Source organism: Scyliorhinus torazame, chromosome 18 (genome assembly GCF_047496885.1).
Source record: "Scyliorhinus torazame isolate Kashiwa2021f chromosome 18, sScyTor2.1, whole genome shotgun sequence".
Classification (NCBI taxonomy): Eukaryota; Metazoa; Chordata; class Chondrichthyes; order Carcharhiniformes; family Scyliorhinidae; genus Scyliorhinus; species Scyliorhinus torazame.
In genome coordinates, this window is record NC_092724.1 from 1,908,051 (window position 1) to 1,931,206 (window position 23,156).

The window sequence follows — 23,156 nt, forward strand, 5'->3', positions numbered from 1 at the left end:
TTCCTGTGTATAATTTACTTTGTCTATATATCCACAACCTTATTACATTACCATTTTAAAAATAAAGTTTGATATAAATCCACTTCAGTTGCATACCTTGCACAAACATCTTCGGTTTCAAATACCTTGCTTTAACCTAAAATCAATTATTGCTCTTTTTTGTTTTGTAAATCTGTCTTTTGTAATAAAAGACACATTTATGTAATTGCATTTCATGTAGCACCTTTCATTACCCTGAAGATATCTCCAATTTGGCATATCTCATATAGACACAGGCAATCAATTTGATATGAAAACGTTCCATAAACACCAATTACTGATTGATTAGGTTTTGGTGACGTTAATTGATGGATGAATGGTGGTGAGCTCTGTTCTTGCGATAGTGCCATGGAATCTCTCACCTATTTCAACATATGTGAAACCAAAGAGGAAGGGTGGTAAAGGTATGCTATGAATAACATTGGAGTAGTTATGACGGAGTTTCAAGCATACGTAGGGGTATTAGTAAATCCACTCAATACGTCAGGTCACTGCAGAGCACTTACTGCTGCAAACAGAGCGCTGAACTATACAGCCAAATGTAATTTTGAACAAGCCTTTCTTGAATTCGGGTATGCAAAATATATGGATCTGGCCTATATCCTCTTCATCTGGTTTGCAAAGATCTGGTTCCTTTGTTCCATTACTTTAGCCACAAAACATATTTGCGATGTTATTTTCTGGCAATCGGCACTTTTAATTTGCCAGTCTTCCAAAACATTAGAAATCCCCTCCATGTAACATTTGGAGGCAACAGGGTATTAGGGAATTTAGGACCTTTCACGAAAAGGGGAAATATGCAAAGCAGCAAATGGATTCAAAAACTTGGACCATACTGAGAAGGTATACACTGGCAGTGATCTGTCAAGTTCATATGTGACCCACAGATTTCAGGAAAAGGAACAGAGTGCTCTATAAAATGGGCACCCTTGCATTTGGGAAGGGAGAAGGGAAGTCAAGGAAGAGGATTGGTCTTCCAAGAAGGCATTTTTGCAGGAGCTAAGGGCCATGATGTCGGTTTTGTAAACGGGACCCATTGAAAACCTGCAGTGGTTCCTGGATGGGAAGTATTTATCTCGGCCTCAAAATAAATACAAGATTGCACCCAGAATGTTACCTTGTTTGCTCTTGGCATCAATGCTGATTGATCTGCTAAATGTTTCCAGGATTTTCTGTTTTTATTTTACATTTCTTCTGATTGTAATGATGGATATAACACAGTGGTTAGCATTGTTGCTTCACAGCGCCAAGGACCCTGGTTCGATTCCTGGCTTGGGTCACTGCCTGTGTGGAGTCTGCACTTCTCCCTGTGTCTGCGTGGGTCACCTTCAGATGCTCCGGTTTCCTCCCACAAGTCTCGAAATCCGTGCTTGTTAGGTGAATTGGACATTCTGAATTCTCCCTCAGTGTACCTGAACAGGTGCTGGAATGTGGTGACTAGTGGATTTTCACAGTAACTTCATTGCAGTGTTAATGTAAACCTACTTGTGACACAAATAAAGATGATTATTATGTAGAAACAGTTTCCCAGTCGGGATCAAAATAGCCTGTGGTGCTGGATCTTGGTGGTAGGGTTTTAAGCTAGCCCAAACCGATTCCAGCAAGTTGGCTTGTGTCAATAATTTAATGATGTACCCGGCGCACCTTGCCCATTCTTTAAGAGTATTGATCCAGTTGAGGGAGCTGGAGTTGAAATTGGGTTGCTTGGGTGTGCAGCACTTAAGAATTACCAAGCTACTGAAAGGGAGACAGCTGGTTTTGGTTTGGAAGCCAACGAAACATGGCTGGAGAAAATCCCCAAAGTATATCTTGGCAGGGAGGAGGCTGGAGATTTTACCAGCAGTGGTGGTAATGAGGAGAAAGTCTGTTCCTGGGAGGGGGGAAATCCAACAAATAAAGCTAAAGGAGTCAGGTGAGAGATTTCCATTCCGGTAGATCAATGAATGCTGTCTCCATGCATCAATATATTTTTTGAAATAAATTTAGAGTACTCAATCATTTTTTTTCTCAATTAAGGGGCAATTTAGCAAGATGTTTTGTGGCCAATCCACCTACCGTGCACATCTTTGGGTTGTGGGGGTGAAACCCACGCAGACACAGGGAGAGTGTGCACATGGACAGTAACCCAGGGCTGGGATTGAACCCGAGTCCTCGGAACCGTGAGGCAGCAAAGCTAACCACTGTGCCACCCTCCATGCATCGATCTGAGTTCTCTAGACTGACAAAGTATGAAGTAAGCAGGAAGTACCCATTCAAAGCAAACAGAACGGCTGTATTCTGCACTGTGCGTTCAAATCTTTAATGCTGCCCACTAAGCATTGCCTCCACTTCTCACTTCTTAAACCTTGCTGACTCTGAAGCCACACCTCCAACTTGTGGGGAAAATGTGAATGAGGATGTTTGACACTGACAGATGCTGCCTCTTGTGTCTATAGATCTCATTTGTGGCAATATCAAGGAAGCACTTTTCATCATTGCTGGCACCAAAACAGCAGCAGCCAAAAACTGACCCGCAGCCAAGAAGAACCCATCTGACACCAGGCTCCATCTTCAGAGAAGTACGCACTCCAGCAGTAGTGGCAGTATGGCAGGGAATAAAGAGCAGCCTGTGTAGTAACTTGCAGACAAAGAATGAAGAAAAGTACAGCACAGGAACAGGCCCTTCGGCCCTCCAAGCCTGTGCTGATCATGATGCCCTAATTAAAAAACACCTGCCCTTACTCGGTCCGTATCCCTCTATTTCCTCCCTATTCATGTATCCATCCAGATGCCTCTTAAATGTTGCTAATGTGCTGCTTCCACCACATCCTCTGCCAGCGCGTTCCACCACTCACTGCGTGAAAATCTTACCCCACACATCTCCCTCTCACCTTGAACCTGTGCCCCCTGTAATTGACACTTCCACCCATGGACAAAGCCCCTGACTATCCATCCTGTCTATGGCTCTCAGAATTTTGTCGACCTCTATCCAGCCTCCCCCTCAGCCTCCGTCATTCCAGTGAGAACAATCCTTGTTTATTCAACCTCTCCTCAGAGCCAACACCCTCGAGACCAGGCAACATCCTGGTGAATCTTCTTTGCACTCGCTCCAAAACTTCCATGTTCTTCGAATAATGTGGGGACCAGAACTACACGCAATACTCCAAATGCGGCCTAACCAAGATTTTATACAGCTGCAACATGACTTTCCTACTCTTGTACTCAAAGCCCCGGCTGATGAATGCAAGCATGCCACATGCCATCTTAATCACCTTGGCCACCTGTGTTGCCACTTTTAAGGAACTGTGGACATGCACACCCAAACGGTGGCAACTGTAATGCGTACCGCTAAATCTCAGAATTTAAAGGGCAGCATGGTGGCGCAGTGGTTAGCCCTGCTGCCTCACGGCGCCGAGGTCCCAGGTTCGATCCCAGCTCTGGGTCACTGTCCGTGTGGAGTTTGCACATTCTCCCCATGTTTGCGTGGGTCTTGCCCCCACAACCCAAAAATGTGCAGCGTAGGTGGATTGGCCACACTAAATTGCCCCCTAATTGGAAAAAATGAATTGGGTAAAATCTGCCATTAGACCAGCTATCAGTACATTAAAAAAAAAAAATTTGCTTATTAGGCCAGCATTTATTGCTCATCCCTAGTTGCCCTTCAGAAGATGGTGGTGAGCTGTCTTCTTGAACCGCTACAGTCCCTGAGGTGTAGGTACACCTACTGTGCTGTTAGGGAGGGAGTTCAGGATGTTGCCCCAGCGACAGTGAAGGAACGGCGATATATTTCCAAGTCGGGGTGGTGAGTGGCTTGGAGGGAAACTTCCAGGTGGTGGGGTTCCCAGGTATCTGCTGCCCTTGTCCTTCTAGATGGTAGAGGTCGTGAGTTTGGAAGGTGCTGACGAAGGAACCTTGGTGAGTTACTGCAGTGCATCTTGTAGATGGTACACACGGCTGCCACTGTTCATCGGGGGTGGAGGGTTTGAATGTTTGTGGAAGGAGGAGCAATCAAGCAGGCTGCTTTGTCCTGTATGGTGTTTAGCTTCTTGAGTGTTCTTGGAGCTGCGCTCATCCAGGCAAGTGGCGAGTATTCCATTACACTCCTGACTTGTGACTTGTAGATGGTGGACAGACTTTGGGGGGTCAGGAAGTGAGTTACTTGCTGTAGGATTCCTAGTCTTTGACCTGCCCTGGTAGCCACAGTTTTAATGTGGCTAGCCCAGTTCAGTTTCTGATCAATGGTAACTCCCAGGATGTTGATTGTGGGGGATTCAGCAATAGTAATATCATTGAATGTCAAGAGGTGATGGTTAAATCCCCTCTTGTAGGAGATGGTCATTGCCTGGCACTTGTGTGGCACAAATGTAACTTGTCACTTGCCAGCCCCGAGCCTGGACATTGTCCAGGTCTTGCTGCATTTGGACAGGGACTGCTTCATTATCTGAGGAGTCGCGAATGGTGCTGAACATTGTGCAGTCGTCCACAAACATCCCCACTTCTGACCTTCTGATGGAGGGAACGTCATTGATGAAGCAGCTGAAGATGGTTGGGCCGAGGACACTACCCTGAGGAACTCCTGCAGTGATGTCCTGGAGCTGAGATGATTGACCTCCAACCACCACAACATCTTCCTTTGTGCCGGGTATGACTCCAACCAGGGGAGAGTTTCCCCGATTCCCATTGTCTCCAGTTTAGCTCGGGCTCCTTGATGCCACACTCGGTCAAATGCTGCCTTGATGTCAAGCGCAGTCACTCTCACCTCACCTCTGGCATTCAGCTCTTTTGTCCATGTTTGAACCAAGCCTGTAATGAGGTCAGGAGCTGAGTGACCCTGGCGGAACCCAAACTGAGCGTCCGTGAGTAGGTTATTGCCGAGTAAGTGCCGCTTGATAGCACTGTTGATGACTCCTTCCATCACTTTGCTGATGATGGAGAGCAGACTGATAGGGTGGTAATTGGCTGGGTTGGATTTGTCCTGTTTCTTGTGTACAGGACACACCTGGGCAATTTTCCACATTGCCGGGTAGATGCCAGTGTTGTAACTGTACTGGAACAGCTTGGCTAGGGGTGCGGCAAGTTCTGGAGCACAAGTCTTCAGTACTATTGCCGGACTATAGCCAGGACCCAGAGTCTTTGCAGTGTCCAGCGCCTTCAGCCATTTCTTGATATCACGTGGAGTGAATCGGATTGGCTGAAGACTGACATCTGTGATGCTGGGACCTCCGGAGAAGACTTGATGGATCATCGACTCGGCACTTCTGGCTGAATATTATTGCGAAGGCCTCAGCCTTGTCTTTTGCACAGATGTGCTGGGCTCCTCCATCATTGACGATAGGGATATTTGTGGAATCTTCTCCTCCAGTGAGTCGTTCAGTTGTCCCCCACCATTCATGGCTGGATGTGACAGGACTACAGAGCTTAGATCTGATGCATTGGTTGTGGAGTCGCTCAGCCTGTCTATTGCTTGTTGCTTATCCTGTTTGACACACATGTGGTCCTGTGTTATAGTTTCACCTCATTTTTCGGTATGCCTGATGTTGCTCCTGGCATCCCCTCCTGCACTCTTCATTGAACCAGGGTTGATCCCCTGGCTGGGTGGTAATGGTAGAATGGGGGATATCCCAGGCCATGAGGTTACAGATTGTGGTGGATACAATTCTGCTGCTGCTGATGGCCCACAGCGCCTCATGGATGCCCAGTCTGGAGTTGCTCGATCTGTTTGAAGTCTCTCCCATTTAGCACGGTGGTAGTGCCACACAACACGATGGAACATACCCTCAATGTGAAGACGGGACTTTGTCTCCACAAGGACTGTGTGGTGGTCACTTGAAAAAAATGAAAATGAAAATTGCTTATTGTCAAAAGTCGGCTTCGAATTAAGTTACTGTGAAAAGCCCTTAGTCGCCACATTCCAGCGCCTGTTCGGGGAGGCTGTTACGGGAATTGAACCGTGCTGCTGGCCTGCCTTGGTCTGCTTTCAAAGCCAGCGATTTAGCTCAGTGTGCTAAACCAGCCCCTTACTTCTACCGATACTGTCATGGACAGATACATCTGCAGCAGGCAGGTTGGTGAGGATGAGGTCAAGAATGTTTTTCCTCTTGTTGGTTCCCTCACCACCTGCTGCAGTCCCAGTCTCGCAGCTCAGTCCTTTTGGACCCGGCCAGCTCGGTCTGTGGTGGTATCACCGAGCCATTCTTGGTGATGGACATTGAAGTCCCCACCCAGAGCATATTCTGCGCCCTCGCCACCCTCAGTGCGTCCTCCAAGTGGTGCTCAACATGGAGGAGTACGGATTCATCAGCTGATGGTGGCCGGTACGTGGTAATCAGCAGGTTTCCTTGTCCATGTTTAACCTGACGCCATGAGACTTCATGGGGTCCAGAGTCGATGCTGAGGACTCCCAGCACAACTCCCTCCCGACTGATGGATGTTTCTCTGGTTGGCAATCAGTAGCTAGTGATGTCCTTCAGGGATCAGTGTTGGGCCCACAATTGTTCACAATTTGCATAGATGATTTGGAGTTGGGGACCAAGGGCAATGTGTCCAAGTTTGCGGACGACACTAAGATGAGTGGTAAAGCAAAAAGTGCAGAGGATACTGGAACTCTGCAGAGGGATTTGGATAGGCTAAGTGAATGGGCTAGGGTCTGGCAGATGGAATACAATGTTGACAAATGTGAGGTTATCCATTTTGGTAGGAATAACAGCAAAAGGGATTATTATTTCAATGATAAAATATTAAAACATGCTGCTGTGCAGAGAGACCTGGGTGTGCTAGTGCATGAGTCGCAAAAAGTTGGTTTACAGGTGCAACAGGGGATTAAGAAGGCGAATGGTATTTTGTCCTTCATTGCTGGAGGGATGGAGTTTAAGACTAGGGAGGTTATGCTGCAATTGTATAAGGTGTTAGTGAGGCCACACCTGGAGTATTGTGTTCAGTTTTAATCTCCTTACTTGAGAAAGGACGTACTGGCACTAGAGGGTGTGCAGAGGAGATTCATTAGGTTAATCCCAGAGCTGAAGGGGTTGGATTACGAGGAGAGGTTGAGTAGACTGGAACTGTACTCATTGGAATTTAGAAGGATGAGGGGGGATCTTATAGAAACATATAAAATTGTGAAGGGAATAGATGGGATAGATGCGGGCAGGTTGTTTCCACTGGCGGGTGAAAGCAGAACTAGGGGACATAGCCTCAAAATAAGGGGAAGTAGATTTAGGACTGAGTTTCAGAGGAACTTCTTCACCCAAAGGGTTGTGAATCTATGGAATTCCTTGCCCAGTGAAGCAGTTGAGGCTCCTTCATTAAATGTGTTTAAGATAAAGATAGATAGTTTTTTGAAGAATAAAAGGATTAAGGGTTATGGTGTTCGGGCCGAAAAGTGGAGCTGAGTCCACAAAAGATCAGCCATGATCTCATTGAATGGCGGAGCAGGCTCAAGGGGCCAGATCGCCTACTCCTGCTCCTAGTTCTTATGTTCTTATGATTATACCACTGTGCCGCCACTTCTGCTGGGTCTGTCCTGCCGGTGAGACAGGACTCACCCAGGAATGGTGATAGTGGTGTCTGGGACATTGTCTGTAAGGTATGATTCTGTGAGTATGACTATGTCAGGCTGTTACTTGACTAGTCTGTGGGACAGCACTCCCAACTTTGGCACAAGCTCCCAGATGTTGTAAGGAGGACTTTACAGGGTCGGCAGGGCTGGGTTTGCTGTTGTTGTTTCCGGTTCCTGGTTTGATGCCAGCTGGTCCGTCCGGTTTCATTCCTTTTTCATGTAGCAGTTCGATACACATGAGAGTGGCTTGCTAGGCCATTTCAGAATCAACATTGCTATGGGTCTGGAGTCACATATAGGCCAGACCCGGTAAGGACAACAGATTTCCTTCCCTAAAGACCGTTAGTGAACAAGATGGGTTTTTATGACAATCGTTTTATCATTAGACTTTTAATTCCAGATATTTTTATTGAGTGTAAATTCCACCAACTGCCATGGTGGGATTTGAACCCAGATCCCCAGATCATTATCCTGGGTCATCTGCCTTGCCACCATTACGTTGTGGGAGTAAAGGCAGGATGTGAGGTGGGTGTTTGGCGAAAACATGGGTTCCACTTGGATCTCCAGTAATCCTGTAAATCTACGTAGCTCTAACTTAATGCTACCTTGCGTGGATGTCAAAGTTAATAAATTAACTAGTTCTGCTGTAAAACGGCATCAATGACAAATACGTGCCCGAACTGCAGTGAAGTTACATTGCTGAGATTACAATACGGAGACCAATGACTGTCTTAAACAAGTACCATAAAACTGGAGCGCCATGGGCATCTTCACAGTTGTAGAAAGAGCAGTAATAGATCAAAGAGCATGAAACAGAACTTTACAGGAGAGAAGCAAACCATTCAGCCCTAAGGGCCTATATTAATGGTTATCCTCCATATAAACCTCATTCAAGCTCACTTCATCTCATTCCATCAACATATTCCTCTATCCCTTTTCCTTTGGGATTAATGACCTTTCCCACAAACGCAGTTAACTCCATGTGGGAGAACATTTCACATCCTCGACTTTCCCAGAGTTTCGGATTGTCAGTGAGTGTCTTATATTTCTGATTTGAACCACCTCACAAATAGAAAATCTTGCCCACGTCTTCCTTATTGAAACCCTTCATAGTTCAAAAAAAACTTCCCTCAGATTAACTCTCAGTCTTGTCTTTCCGAGGGAGCAGAGTCCAGACTGTTCTGCCTTTTCCGGGTAGTTGTACAATCACAGTATTGTTATCATCCTGGTAAATCGTCAACGTTTTCCTAGTGCATCTAGGTATTTTCTGAGTACAAGTTTCCTGCAGCAATTAAGCAAACCACATTGGACTTGGATTGTACCAAGGTCTACAAAGAAAAGGGAGGAACAACATCAAAATATGTTTAGGTGGGCTTGTTTTATATTTTCTGCCTAATAGTGCTGGACAAACTTGAGGAAAAATCCAACTTTTAGTGTTTGTTTATTTGACTTAAAATTGGTGCTTCATTCAGTAATTATTTTTTATTTCAATCAGGGACTATGGGGGTCACTCCCTCTTCAACATGAGTTACTTACCTTAGTTAAAGTTCTGCTGCTGTTTTCGTTGGTTCAGGTCTGGCAGCATGAGGAGCAATATCGTCACATTCCTGTTCTTGGCTGGTATGATAACTTCTTACACATTTCCCTTTATAATTACATGGATGTAGACAGAGAGTTTTGGAAATGTGGTTGTCAAACTAATTCTCGTGTAAAAAGCAATATCACTAATTCACATTTAACAATTGTACACAATAATGTTCTAGCTTCCTCGATGTCCATGATTAAAAATAGATCTTGAAGGGTTCAAGTCTATTCATTGAGCATTTTAGTTATAAATAAGTTTCATTTATGGTTGTTTTCTCCCCCATGTGTTTAGGCTATCCATGTATTTCTGAAAGTGTCCTGTATAAGTTACAGAGAGCTGAAAAATCATTCCAAGATTCCCAAGCGGATTGTACTTGGCGATTTGATGGACTGGCTGAAGTCTCCAATGTAGAACTGCAGCAATATTTAGCACAAATTGCAGGTGGCAATGATGCCTGGATTGGTGTGTCACAATGTAAACCAAACTGGTGCTACAGTGGCTCAGGTAGAACAGTGTCCTTCACCAACTGGGCACAGGGAGAGCCCAACAATTACTACTCTTTAATATTTGGGGCAGAGGACTGCGTTCTGATGCTCAGCAGCCAGAAATGGAACGATGAAAATTGCTCTACGAAATACTATTTTGTGTGCCAACAATGTAAGTATTATTATTACCCCCATGTAAGTATTATTATTAACCCCATGTAAGTATTATTATTAACCATGTAAGGATTATTAACCATGTAAGTATTATTATTAACCCCATGTAAGTATTATTATTAACCCCATGTAAGGATTATTAACCATGTAAGTATTATTATTAACAATGTGAGTAATATTATTAACAATGTAAGTCTGATTATTAACAATGTGAGTATTATTATTAACAATGTGAGTATTATTATTAACAATGTAAATATTATTAACAATTTGAGTATTATTATTAACAATGTGGGTATTATTATTAACCATGTAAGTATTATTAACAATGTGAGGAATATTATTAACAATGTGGGTATTATTATTAACCATGTAAATATTATTAACAATGTAAGTATTATTAACGATTTGAGTATTATTATTAACAATGTGGGTATTATTATTAACCATGTAAATATTATTAACAATTTGAGTATTATTATTAACAATGTGAGTATTATTCTTAACAATGAAAGTATTATTATTTAACAATGTATTATTATTAACAATGTAAGTATTAACAATGTGAGTATTATTATTATTAACAATGTAAGTAATATGGGCGGCATGTGGCACAGTGGTTAGCACTGGGACTGCGGCGCTGAGGACCCGAGTTCGAATCCCGGTCCTGGGTTACTGTCCATGTGGAGTTTGCACATTCTCCCTATGTCTGCGTGGGTTTCACCCCCACTACCCAAAGATGTGCAGGTTAGGTGGATTGGCCACGCTAAATTGCCCCTTAATTGGAAAAAAAAATAATTGGGTACTCTAAATTTATAAAATAAAAAAAACAATGTAAGTATGATTATTAACAATGGAAGTATTATTGTTATGAACATTGTGAGTATTTTTATTAACAATGTGAGTATTGTTGTCTCAGAGCTATCATTGCAAAGCAGGTGCTACAATATCTACAGGTTGTCAATGAGGGCATGTGTCACCGAACTTCTTTATTTCGTTTTTATTTTGTATCACCGTCCCGGTTTTCCACTAATGCACTGGAAATGGGCTTCAGTTGTAGTTGTACCAAGAAAACGTGTTTTCTGGCAGGAAAATCTTTTGGATTTCGGCGGCAGCGGTGCGCAGGGGCCTTCTTGGAGGTGAGTAGTGAGTTTAAAACCACTTACCTTTACAGGAGCAGTCCTTTGGATTTCGGCGGCAGCGGTGCGCAGGGGCCTTCTGGGAGGTGAGTAGTGTATTTAAAAACCTTACCTTTACAGGAGCAGCCCTTTGGATTTCGGCGGCAGCGGTGCGCAGGGGCCTTCTTGGAGGTGAGTAGTGAGTTTAAAACCACTTACCTTTACAGGAGCAGCCCTTTGGATTTCGGCGGGAACCGGAAGTTCGACATCTGGCAAGTCCCCCCCCCCCCAACCAATAAATTCTGGTGGAGAGGAAACCCGAGACACTACACATGTAGTGTCTCCCACCCACCCTCCTCCTCTAACCTAATAATAAGACCCATTGGTGTAAGGTAAGTGCCATATTATATTATTATATTATTAGCATTGTGCAGGTCAAGGATTGGAGGTGGAGGAGCAGTCTCTGTCAGCGAGAGAACCTGAGAACATCTCAGAAGGTAAGCAAGTGATTTTTACTTTTATACCTTTTTTTCAAATTGTGTGTGTCGGGGGGAAACTGAAGTGACATCACAGAAAAGCTGTGACCTGAGTGGCTGGTTGGGATTCTAACCTAAATTTTTTTGAGTATTTGGGAACTAATTAAACATATAATAACTTAATTATAATTTAGAGGATATCTAAGCCAGAGATCGGAGAATATTTTAGTTAGCTATCGCATTTCTATTAGAAATCTAGTGCTAGGAAACAGATAGTTGACAGTAACTTTGTAATTTAAAAAAAAAAGTATTTATAAAAAAAAAAAGACAAATTTTAATTTTAATTAATTGACGCAATGTCAGTTAGAGGGGTGCTGTGCTCTGACTGTGAGATGTGGCAGGTCCGGGAGGCTTCCAGCGTCCCGGATGGCTTCATCTGCAGAAAGTGCACCCAACTGCAGCTCCTCACAGACCGCATGGTTCGGTTGGAGCAGCAATTGGATGCACTTAGGAGCATGCAGGTGGCGGAAAGCGTCATAGATCGCAGTTATGTAAGTGTGGTCACACCCAAGGAGCAGGCAGAGAAATGGGTGACCACCAGAAAGGGCAGGCAGTCAGTGCAGGAATCCCCTGTGGTTGTCCCCCTCTCGAACAGATATACCCCTTTGGATACTGTCGGGGGGGATAGCCTATCAGGGGAAAACAGCAGCAGCCAGAGCAGTGGCACCACGGCTGGCTCTGATGTTCAGAAGGGAGGGTCAAAGCGCAGAAGAGTAATAGTTATAGGGGACTCTATAGTCAGGGGCACAGATAGGCGCTTCTGTGGACGTGAAAGAGACTCCAGGATGGTATGTTGCCTCCCTGGTGCCAGGGTCCAGGATGTCTCCGAACGGGTAGAGGGAATCCTGAAGGGGGAGGGCAAACAGGCAGAGGTCGTTGTACATATTGGTACTAACGACATAGGCAGGAAGGGGCATGAGGTCCTGCAGCAGGAGTTCAGGGAGCTAGGCAGAAAGTTAAAAGACAGGACCTCGAGGGTTGTAATCTCGGGATTACTCCCTGTGCCACGTGCCAGTGAGGCTAGAAATAGGAAGATAGAGCAGACAAACACGTGGCTAAACAGCTGGTGTAGGAGGGAGGGTTTCTGTTATCTGGACCACTGGGAGCTCTTCCGGGGCAGGTGTGACCTGTATAAGATGGACGGGTTGCATCTAAACCGGAGAGGCATAAATATCCTGGCCGCGAGATTTGCTAGTGTCACACGGGAGGGTTTAAACTAGTATGGCAGGGGGGTGGGCACGGGAGCAATAGGACAGAAGGTGAGAGCATTGAGGGAGAACTAGGGAATAGGGACAGTGTGGCTCTGAGGCAGAGCAGACGGGGAGAAGTTGCTGAACACAGCGGGTCTGGTGGCCTGAAGTGCATATGTTTTAATGCAAGGAGCATTACGGGTAAGGCAGATGAACTTAGAGCTTGGATTACTACTTGGAACTATGATGTTGTTGCCATTACAGAGACCTGGTTGAGGGAAGGGCAGGATTGGCAGCTAAACGTTCCAGGATTTAGATGTTTCAGGCGGGATAGAGGGGGATGTAAAAGGGGAGGCGGAGTTGCGCTACTTGTTCAGGAGAGTATCACAGCTATACAGCGAGAGGACACCTCAGAGGGCAGTGAGGCTATATGGGTAGAGATCAGGAATAAGAAGGGTGCAGTCACAATGTTGGGGGTATACTACAGGCCTCCCAACAGCCAGCGGGAGATAGAGGAGCAGATAGGTAGACAGATTTTGGAAAAGAGTAAAAACAACAGGGTTGTGGTGATGGGAGACTTCAACTTCCCCAATATTGACTGGGACTCACTTAGTGCCAGGGGCTTAGACGGGGCAGAGTTTGTAAGGAGCATCCAGGAGGGCTTCTTAAAACAATATGTAAACAGTCCAACTAGGGAAGGGGCGGTACTGGACCTGGTATTGGGGAATGAGCCCGGCCAGGTGGTAGATGTTTCAGTAGGGGAGCATTTCGGTAACAGTGACCACAATTCAGTACGTTTTAAAGTACTGGTGGACAAGGATAAGAGTGGTCCGAGGATGAATGTGCTAAATTGGGGGAAGGCTAATTATAACAATATTAGGCGGGAACTGAAGAACATAGATTGGGGGCGGATGTTTGAGGGCAAATCAACATCTGACATGTGGGAGGCTTTCAAGTGTCAGTTGAAAGGAATACAGGACAGGCATGTTCCTGTGAGGAAGAAAGATAAATACGGCAATTTTCGGGAACCTTGGATGACGAGTGATATTGTAGGCCTCGTCAAAAAGAAAAAGGAGGCATTTGTCAGGGCTAAAAGGCTGGGAACAGACGAAGCCTGTGTGGCATATAAGGAAAGTAGGAAGGAACTTAAGCAAGGAGTCAGGAGGGCTAGAAGGGGTCATGAAAAGTCATTGGCAAATAGGGTTAAGGAAAATCCCAAGGCTTTTTACACTTACATAAAAAGCAAGAGGGTAGCCAGGGAAAGGGTTGGCCCACTGAAGGATAGGCAAGGGAATCTATGTGTGGAGCCAGAGGAAATGGGCGAGGTACTAAATGAATACTTTGCATCAGTATTCACCAAAGAGAAGGAATTGGTAGATGTTGAGTCTGGAGAAGGGGGTGTAGATAGCCTGGGTCACATTGTGATCCAAAAAGACGAGGTGTTGGGTGTCTTAAAAAATATTAAGGTAGATAAGTCCCCAGGGCCGGATGGGATCTACCCCAGAATACTGAAGGAGGCTGGAGAGGAAATTGCTGAGGCCTTGACAGAAATCTTTGGATCCTCGCTGTCTTCAGGGGATGTCCCGGAGGACTGGAGAATAGCCAATGTTGTTCCTTTGTTTAAGAAGGGTGGCAGGGATAATCCCGGGAACTACAGGCCGGTGAGCCTTACTTCAGTGGTAGGGAAATTACTGGAGAGAATTCTTCGAGACAGGATCTACTCCCATTTGGAAGCAAATGGACGTATTAGTGAGAGGCAGCACGGTTTTGTGAAGGGGAGGTCGTGTCTCACTAACTTGATAGAGTTTTTCGAGGAGGTCACTAAGATGATTGATGCAGGTAGGGCAGTAGATGTTGTCTATATGGACTTCAGTAAGGCCTTTGACAAGGTCCCTCATGGTAGACTAGTACAAAAGGTGAAGTCACACGGGATCAGGGGTGAACTGGCAAGGTGGATACAGAACTGGCTAGGCCATAGAAGGCAGAGGGTAGCAATGGAGGGATGCTTTTCTAATTGGAGGGCTGTGACCAGTGGTGTTCCACAGGGATCAGTGCTGGGACCTTTGCTCTTTGTAGTATATATAAATGATTTGGAGGAAAATGTAACTGGTCTGATTAGTAAGTTTGCAGACGACACAAAGGTTGGTGGAATTGCGGATAGCGATGAGGACTGTCTGAGGATACAGCAGGATTTAGATTGTCTGGAGACTTGGGCGGAGAGATGGCAGATGGAGTTTAACCTGGACAAATGTGAGGTAATGCATTTTGGAAGGGCTAATGCAGGTAGGGAATATACAGTGAATGGTAGAACCCTCAAGAGTATTGAAAGTCAAAGAGATCTAGGAGTACAGGTCCACAGATCACTGAAAGGGGCTACACAGGTGGAGAAGGTAGTCAAGAAGGCATACGGCATGCTTGCCTTCATTGGCCGGGGCATTGAGTATAAGAATTGGCAAGTCATGTTGCAGCTGTATAGAACCTTAGTTAGGCCACACTTGGAGTATAGTGTTCAATTCTGGTCGCCACACTACCAGAAGGATGTGGAGGCTTTAGAGAGGGTGCAGAAGAGATTTACCAGAATGTTGCCTGGTATGGAGGGCATAAGCTATGAGGAGCGATTGAATAAACTCGGTTTGTTCTCACTGGAACGAAGGAGGTTGAGGGGCGACCTGATAGAGGTATACAAAATTATGAGGGGCATAGACAGAGTGGATAGTCAGAGGCTTTTCCCCAGGGTAGAGGGGTCAATTACTAGGGGGCATAGGTTTAAGGTGAGAGGGGCAAAGTTTAGAGTAGATGTACGAGGCAAGTTTTTTACGCAGAGGGTAGTGGGTGCCTGGAACTCACTACCGGAGGAGGTAGTGGAGGCAGGGACGATAGGGACATTTAAGGGGCATCTTGACAAATATATGAATAGGATGGGAATAGAAGGATACGGACCCAGGAAGTGTAGAAGATTGTAGTTTAGTCGGGCAGTATGGTCGGCGCAGGCTTGGAGGGCCGAAGGGCCTGTTCCTGTGCTGTACATTTCTTTGTTCTTTGTTTCTTTGTTCTTTGAAAAGCATTTTATTTTTCCTTCTGATGGCTGTGATGGGGCTCCAGTATTATCATAGATAATCATAGAATTTACAGTGCAGAAGGAGGCCGTTTGGCCCATCAAGTCTGCACCGGCCCTTGGAAAGAGCACCCTACCCAAGCCCACGCCTCCACCCTATCCCCGTAACCCAGTAACCCCACCTTAACCTTTTTGGACACTGAGGGCAATTTATCATGGCCAATCCACCTAACCCGCACATCTTTGGACTAAGGGAGGAAACCGGAGCACCCGGAGGAAACCCACGCACACACGGGGAGGACGTGCAGACTCCGGGTCCCTGGTGCTGTGAAGCAACAGTGCTAACCACTGTGCTACCATGCTGCCTATTAATGAGGGGATGGGGGGGGGGGGCTATTTCCCTACTAAAGTCCTCCCCACCCCTCTGAAATAAAACAGAAACCGTAGGAAATACTCAGCAGGTTTGGCAGCATCTGTGGAGGGAGGAACAGAGTTAATAGGTGGGATTTCCCCCCTCCCCCGGCGGTGAAGGTGGCCCGTCATTGGCCGATGGTGGGATCCTCTGGTCCTGCCGCTGTCAATGAGGTTTTCCTTTGTTCGTGCCCTCTGCCAGCAGGGAATCCATGGCGGGCATCCCCAGTGTTGTGACCGGAAGGTCCCGCAGAACATTTCCTGTTGCGTCTTTCAACAGAACAGGGGAAAATCAGAAATGTAACTGGTGGGTAAAGATCAAAATGAAAGGACTGTGGTAGGGCAGCAACCACCACCTTCCTGCACCTGGCTGAATTTACTTCCACATTGAACAACTTCTTCTTCAATACCACTCACTTCCTCCAAATGAGAAAGTGTTGCCTTGGATACCCACGTGGGTCTCAGTTTTGCTGGCCCCTTTTGGGGGATTAAATGGGATCATTTTTAGCACCCTGTTTAGCACAGGGCTAAATCGCTGGCTTTGAAAGCAGACCAAGGCAGGCCAGCAGCACGGTTCAATTCCCGTACCAGCCTCCCCGAACAGGCGCCAGAATGTGGCGACTAGGGGCTTTTCACAGTAACTTCATTTGAAGCCTACTTGTGACAATAAGCGATTTTCATTTCATTTCATCTTTGTTCCAGTCCTCGCTGGGCCCTCTGCCTCAGCTCTGTTTTGTGTTTCCTGCTCTCAATCCAAACTGGAAAATTTACCGACTATGCTTCCAGTTCCTACCTTTCCTGTTGCTTTCACATGATCCATCCCTGACTCTTCCCTTCCTGGACTTGTGTCATTATTTCTGGGGATATGCTTTCAACCAATTTTCACTAAAAGCCCACTGATTCCTTGACTACATTCCCTCACAAAGCGTTTCCAGGGAGGACTCGATTCCATTCTCCCAGTTTTGCTCTTAGAAACCTTTCATACTCCGGCTTCTGATATGTCTTCCCTTATCCTCAAATGCTGAATCTCCCCCTCCCCCACAGCACCCCCCACCCCACCCCCCAATCCTGCCCCCCCCCCCCCCAACGCCCTTCACTCTTCCCTTTCTACTTTATCAATTTCTGCTCTTCCATCTTCCTCTCCCTCCTGAAACCAAGATCATTTCCTCTTGTTCTGATCTTCCATCCCACCAGCCTCTATTTTCAAAGGGTAATTTTCCACCATTTATGCCCCCCCTAGTGTGATGCCACCACCAAACTCATCTCTCCATCCCACCCTCTTTTAGTATTCCAAAGGGACTCCGTGTTGCCCTGGTCTATTCCTCAGCCGCCCCCGACACCTTATCGTACGGCACCTTTCCGTGTAAGCAACACCTACCCTTTGCCTTGTCCCTTCTCACTGTTAAAAACAATTCATATGAACTTCTTTCAATTGAGTGTGTTGTATCCGTTACTCACAATGTGGTCTGCTTGACATGGAAGGGATCAAACGTACCTGACTTGGTAAACACATTGCGGATTATATTCACACAATTTGCGAGCGTGACCCTGAGTTTCCAGTCGCCGTATTTCGTTCCTCCCACTCTGACCTTTCCTTAACCTGCCAAAGTTTTCAAATGGAGCTCAGCTTAAAGTCAAGGAACTCAGCACCTCATCGTTGAACAATGCAAATCACAGCCTTCTGGACAGCCACCTTCAATAACAACAACTTATATTTATATAGAGTCTTTAAAACATTTTTTTTTACCCCCCCCCCCCCCCCCCCCACCCACCCACCCCAGGTCTCCAGTTCCTCCCGTCCACTGCCTCTTGTAAAACTCTTCCTCCCAACCTCGGTTCCTTTCCCCCAACTTTCCACCCCGGCTAGACCACTCGGACCCTGTTCTGCCAGGCTCCGATGGCCGCAGCCCCTCCCCCCACCTCACTCCCGTTCACTGGCCGGCTTAAACAGGCCAGCGTGGAGGCCCCGACCCGGGTCCCTTTCCCACTTGCCCGGCCCTAGGAAAGCCCAAAGATCCCCTTTTAGCACACAAACCCCGCATATCCACCGACACCCCAAAGAACCCTCATTTCGAGTGAAAGTCCCGTCTCTTCCCTTGTCCAAATATATACCACCTTGGCTCCTTTAATCTCTACACCCGCGCGCAGTGATACAAAAAAGAAGAAAATACAGTCATGAGGTTACATCGGCACATGGCCATTTCTCAATTTCTCAGTTCTGCCACAGTCCTTCTGCCTTTGCAAACTCCTCCGCTGCTTCCGCCGTTCCAAGATAAAAGTCCCTGAGCTTGTAAGTCACCCTCAGCTTTGCTGGATATACAATGCCGCACTGCACCTTGCTAATGTACAGTGCCCTCTTCACCCGGTTGAAGGCAGCCCGCCTCCTTGCCAGCTCCACCGTAAAGTCCACGTATACCAACTCCAGCCCACTGCACCACCCGCTTCTGCTTGGCCCAGCTCAGGACGTTCTCCTTCACACTGTACCTACGGAAGCACAGAGTCACTGCCCTTGGCGGCTCACTCGCCTTTGGTACAGGCCTCCACGACCGATGAGCCCGATCCAGTTCATATCGGGAGGGATCCTCCCCTTCCCCCAATAGTTTTGCCAGCATCGCGGCAAAATACTCAGTCGGCTTCGGTCCTTCAACTCCTTCGGGCAGCCCCACAATCCTCAAATTCTGTCTCCTGGATCTATTTTCCAGGTCTTCCATTTTTCCTCGCAGATCCTTGTTAATGTCCATCACCTTCCACATCTCCTTCCCCATCGAGGCAAGTTGATCACCGTGCTGCAATAATGTCTCCTCCACTTCCTTCAGCGCCTCCCCTTGCTCTCGCACCTCCGCCACTGCGCTCGCCACCTCCGTCCTCACCGGGGAAACCGCCTCCTCCACCAGCGCACTCAAAACCTCCCTCATCTCCTTCCTCACCGTCTCCATGCATTTTGCAATCTGCGCCAACTGCTTTTCAAATTCCGCAGCCATCACCTTAGTTATTTCTTCAGCCGTAAGCAATGCGGCCTTCCCTGGTGCTCCAGCCTCCATTTTCCTTGGTGACCCCGCGGTGACCTTTCCACTCCCCGACGGACCTCCAGCTGTTTTTTTTCCCGGCCGTTTTCTTGCTCACCCTCGACATTTTTCTTTGTTCTTTTTTTCCTCCTGTGCCTTCACTGTGCCTCCCCCGTGCCTTCTCCCTGCTTCTGCCGCCTCCGCGGACCCTGGGACTGGGCTTAAAGCCCCGAAAATGCCGTTCCCGAACGGGAGCCCTCCATTGTGCGGCCGCCTCCCGCCCGCCGTCACCGGAAGTTCCTATTTATATAGAGTCTTTAGCGTAATGGAACTCCCCAAGGCATTTCACAGGAGCATTATAAAACAAAGTATGTCATTGAGCCACATATTAGGTCAGGTGATCAAAAAGGTATGGTCTGTGGGGTGGCTTTTCAGGACGGTCTTTTCTTTAAAAAAATTATTTTTATTCATAATTTTTGCATAACCATTAACAACATTTAACAAAACAAGGTGAAAATTAACATTATATAAAGAAAAAAGAACAAGAATACCCCCCCCCCCCCCCGGATTGCTGCTGCTGCTGACCTTTACTGCTCTCCTAGAAAGCCAAGGAACAGCTGCCACCTCCGGGTGAACCCGTCATCGACCCTCTCAAGGCAAACTTTATTTTCTCGAGACCGGGAGACCCAGCCATGTCACTAACCCAGGTCTCCACACTCGGGGGTTTCGAGCCCCTCCACATTAAAAGGATCCGTCTCCGGGCTACCAGGGAGGCAAAGGCCAAGACCTCGACCTCTTTCGCTTCCTGAACTCCCGGATCGCCTGACGCACCGAAGATCGCTATCTCTGGACTCGGCACCACCCGCGTGTCTAGGATCTTGGACATTGCCTGAGCGAATCCCTGCCAGAATCCTTTGAGAGCCGGACATGCCCAGAACATATGGACATGGTTCGCTGGGCTTCCCGCACAACTCGCACATCTATCCTCAACCCCAAAGAACTTGCTCATTCTCGTTGCCGTCATGTGTGCCCAGTGGACCATCTTAAACTGGATTAAGCTAAGCCTGGCACATGATGAAGAGGAATTAACCCTGTTTAGGGCATCAGCCCACAGGCCCGCATCCAGCTCCCCGCCTAGCTCCTCCTCCCACTTGCCCTTAAGTTCCACCACTGGGGCTTCCTCCGCCTCCTGTAGTTCTTGGTAGATGTTCGACACCTTCCCCTCCCCTACCCAGGTGCCGGAGACCACCCTATCCTGTATCCTACGCGGGGGTAGCAACGGAAATGTCACCACCTGTTTTTTAAGAAAGGCGCGTACCTGAAGGTATCTGAAGGCATTTCCAGGGGGCAAATTAAATTTCTCCTCCAGCGCTTTCAAGCTGGGAAAAGTCCCGTCTATAAACAGGTCCCCCATCTTTTTAATACCTGCCCTATGCCAGCTTTGAAACCCTCCGTCTATCTTGCCCGGGACAAATCTGTGACTGACCCCAGATCCTTCGTGCCGCCGCCACCACCGGACTTGAGGAGTAGCGCGCCGGCGAGAATGGCAGAGGTGCCGTTACGAGCACCCCTAAGCTGGTGCCTTTACATGACGCCGCCTCTAACCGCTCCCATGTCGCCCCCTCCCCCACTACCCACTTCCTAATCATGGCTATATTAGCCGCGCAGTAATAGCTGCAAAAATTCGGCAGCGCAGCCCCCCCGATGTCAGAAGCAGTCGGATAATTCAGTGCCAATGGAGGAACTGAGAAAGGTAGCGGTGAAATAGAGCTCGGTGGCCAACATACAGGTGAAAAGTAACACTGCTTTCAGACGATGGCATGAGGGGCAGCAGCTGGATGAGAATTAGGAAGGGGCCGAGGATAGATCCTTGGGAGACACCTCACATAACAGGAAGAGACGCCACTGCAAGTAATGCTCCAGCTTTGATTGGATAGATAATGACGCAGGTAAAAGCAGTGCCACCTGATAGTGGAGAGACAATAGAGGCGGATGGGCAGCCACTTTGTCAAAGGCAGCAGACAAGTGGAGAAGGACGAGACGTTATCTTTGCCACAATTTAGAATTGTCCAGTAATATAGTTATATACAGTCAAATTTGTGACAGCAGATTTGAAGGAGAAATGGACAACAGCTGGAGAGAAAACCGTTCCCACTGAGTTCAACAAAGTCCAGTCAGAACCGCTGCCCCCATTCACTTCCTCTTTCTTTATTGGTTTGTGTTTTTGATCTTCACGTCTCTGGATTATTTCCTCCCCGTTACCTTCGGACGACAGAATTCAGAATCCTAACTTTCACCTTGCTAGAGATATCTGTCTCTCCCATCCCCCTCCCCACAGCCCACTCCCCACTCCCCATCCCCCTCCCCACAGCCCACTCCCCTCTCCCACTCCCCATCCCCCTCCCCACAGCCCACTCCCCACTCCCCTCTCCCACTCCCCATCCCCCTCCCCACAGCCCACTCCCACTCCCACTCCCCACTCCCCTCTCCCACTCCCCATCCCCCTCCCCACTCCACACTCCCCACTCCCCACTCCACTCTCCCCTCTCCCACTCCCCATCCTCCTCCCCACCCCCCACTCCCATCCCCCTCCCCACTCCCCAATCCCCTCTCCCACTCCCCTCTCCCACACCCCTCTCCCATCCCCCTCCCCACTCCCCTCTCCCACACCCCTCTCCCATCCCCCTCCCCACTCCCCTCTCCCACACCCCTCTCCCATCCCCCTCCCCGCTCCCCTCTCCCACTCCCACTCCCACTCCCCACTCCCCAATCCCATCCCGCTCCCCACCCCCCACTCCCATCCCCTCCCCACTCCCCTCTCCCACTCCCCATCCCCCTCCCCACTCCCCACTCCCATCCCCCTCGCCTCTCCCCACTCCCCTCTCCCACTCCCCATCCTCCTCCCCACCCCCCACTCCCATCCCCCTCCTCACTCCCCAATCCCCTCTCCCACTCCCCTCTCCCACTCCCATCCCGCTCCCCACCCCCCACTCCCATCCCCCTCCCCACTCCCCACTCCCCACTCCCATCCTCCTCCCCACCCCCCACTCCCACCCCCCTCCCCACTCCCCAATCCCCTCTCCCCCTCCCCACTCCCCACTCCCCTCTCCCACTCCCCCACTCCCCACTCCCCTCGCCCACTCCCCTCTCCCATCCCACTCCCCACTCCCCAATCCCCTCTCCCACACCCCTCTCCCATCCCCCTCCCCGCTCCCCTCTCCCACACCCATCCCGCTCCCCACCCCCCACTCCCACTCCCCTCCCCACTCCCCACTCCCCACTTCCATCCTCCTCCCCACCCCCCACTCCCATCCCCCTCCCCACTCCCCTCTCCCACACCCCTCTCCCATCCCCCTCCCCGCTCCCCTCTCCCACACCCATCCCGCTCCCCACCCCCCACTCCCATCCCCCTCCCCACTCCCCACTCCCCACTTCCATCCTCCTCCCCACCCCCCACTCCCACCCCCTCCCCACTCCCCTCTCCCATCCCACTCCCCACTCCCCTCTCCCACTCCCCTCTCCCACTCCCCTCTCCCCCTCCCCACACCCCACTCCCCTCCCCACTTCCCTCTCCCACTCCCCACACCCCACTCCCCACTCCCCTCTCCCACTCCCCACTCCCCTCTCCCACTCCCCACTCCCCTCTCCCACACCCCACTCCCCTCTCCCCACACCCCTCTCCCACACCCCACTCCCCACTCCACACTCCCCTCTCCCACACCCCACTCCCCTCTCCCCACTCCCCTCTCCCCCTCCCCACTCCCCACAGCCCACTCCCCACTCCCCTCTACCACACCACACCCCACATCCCACACAACTCTCCCCTCTCCCCACTCCCCTCTCCCACAACCCACTCCCCTCTCCCATTCCCCACTCCCCACTCCCCTCTCCCTACTCCCCACTCCCCACTACCCTCTCCCACTCCCCACTCCCCACACCCCACACAACACTCCCCTCTCCCCTCCCCACTCCCCTCTCCCCCTCTTCCCCTCCCCACTTCCCCCTCCCCACTCCCCTCTCCCAC

At 48.7% G+C, this 23,156-nt stretch overlaps 1 protein-coding gene across 1 annotated transcript in view; it reads left to right on the plus strand.

The window, feature by feature from the left end:
• The first annotated feature begins 9,156 nt into the window (after nt 1-9,156).
• LOC140395761 (E-selectin-like) overlaps nt 9,157-23,156 on the plus strand; it is a 124,515-nt gene continuing 110,515 nt past the window's right edge. The window contains exons 1-2 of the mRNA XM_072483917.1: nt 9,157-9,193; nt 9,450-9,815. Of these exons, the coding sequence (XP_072340018.1) occupies nt 9,157-9,193; nt 9,450-9,815 (403 nt within the window). The remainder of the gene's footprint in view (nt 9,194-9,449; nt 9,816-23,156) is intronic.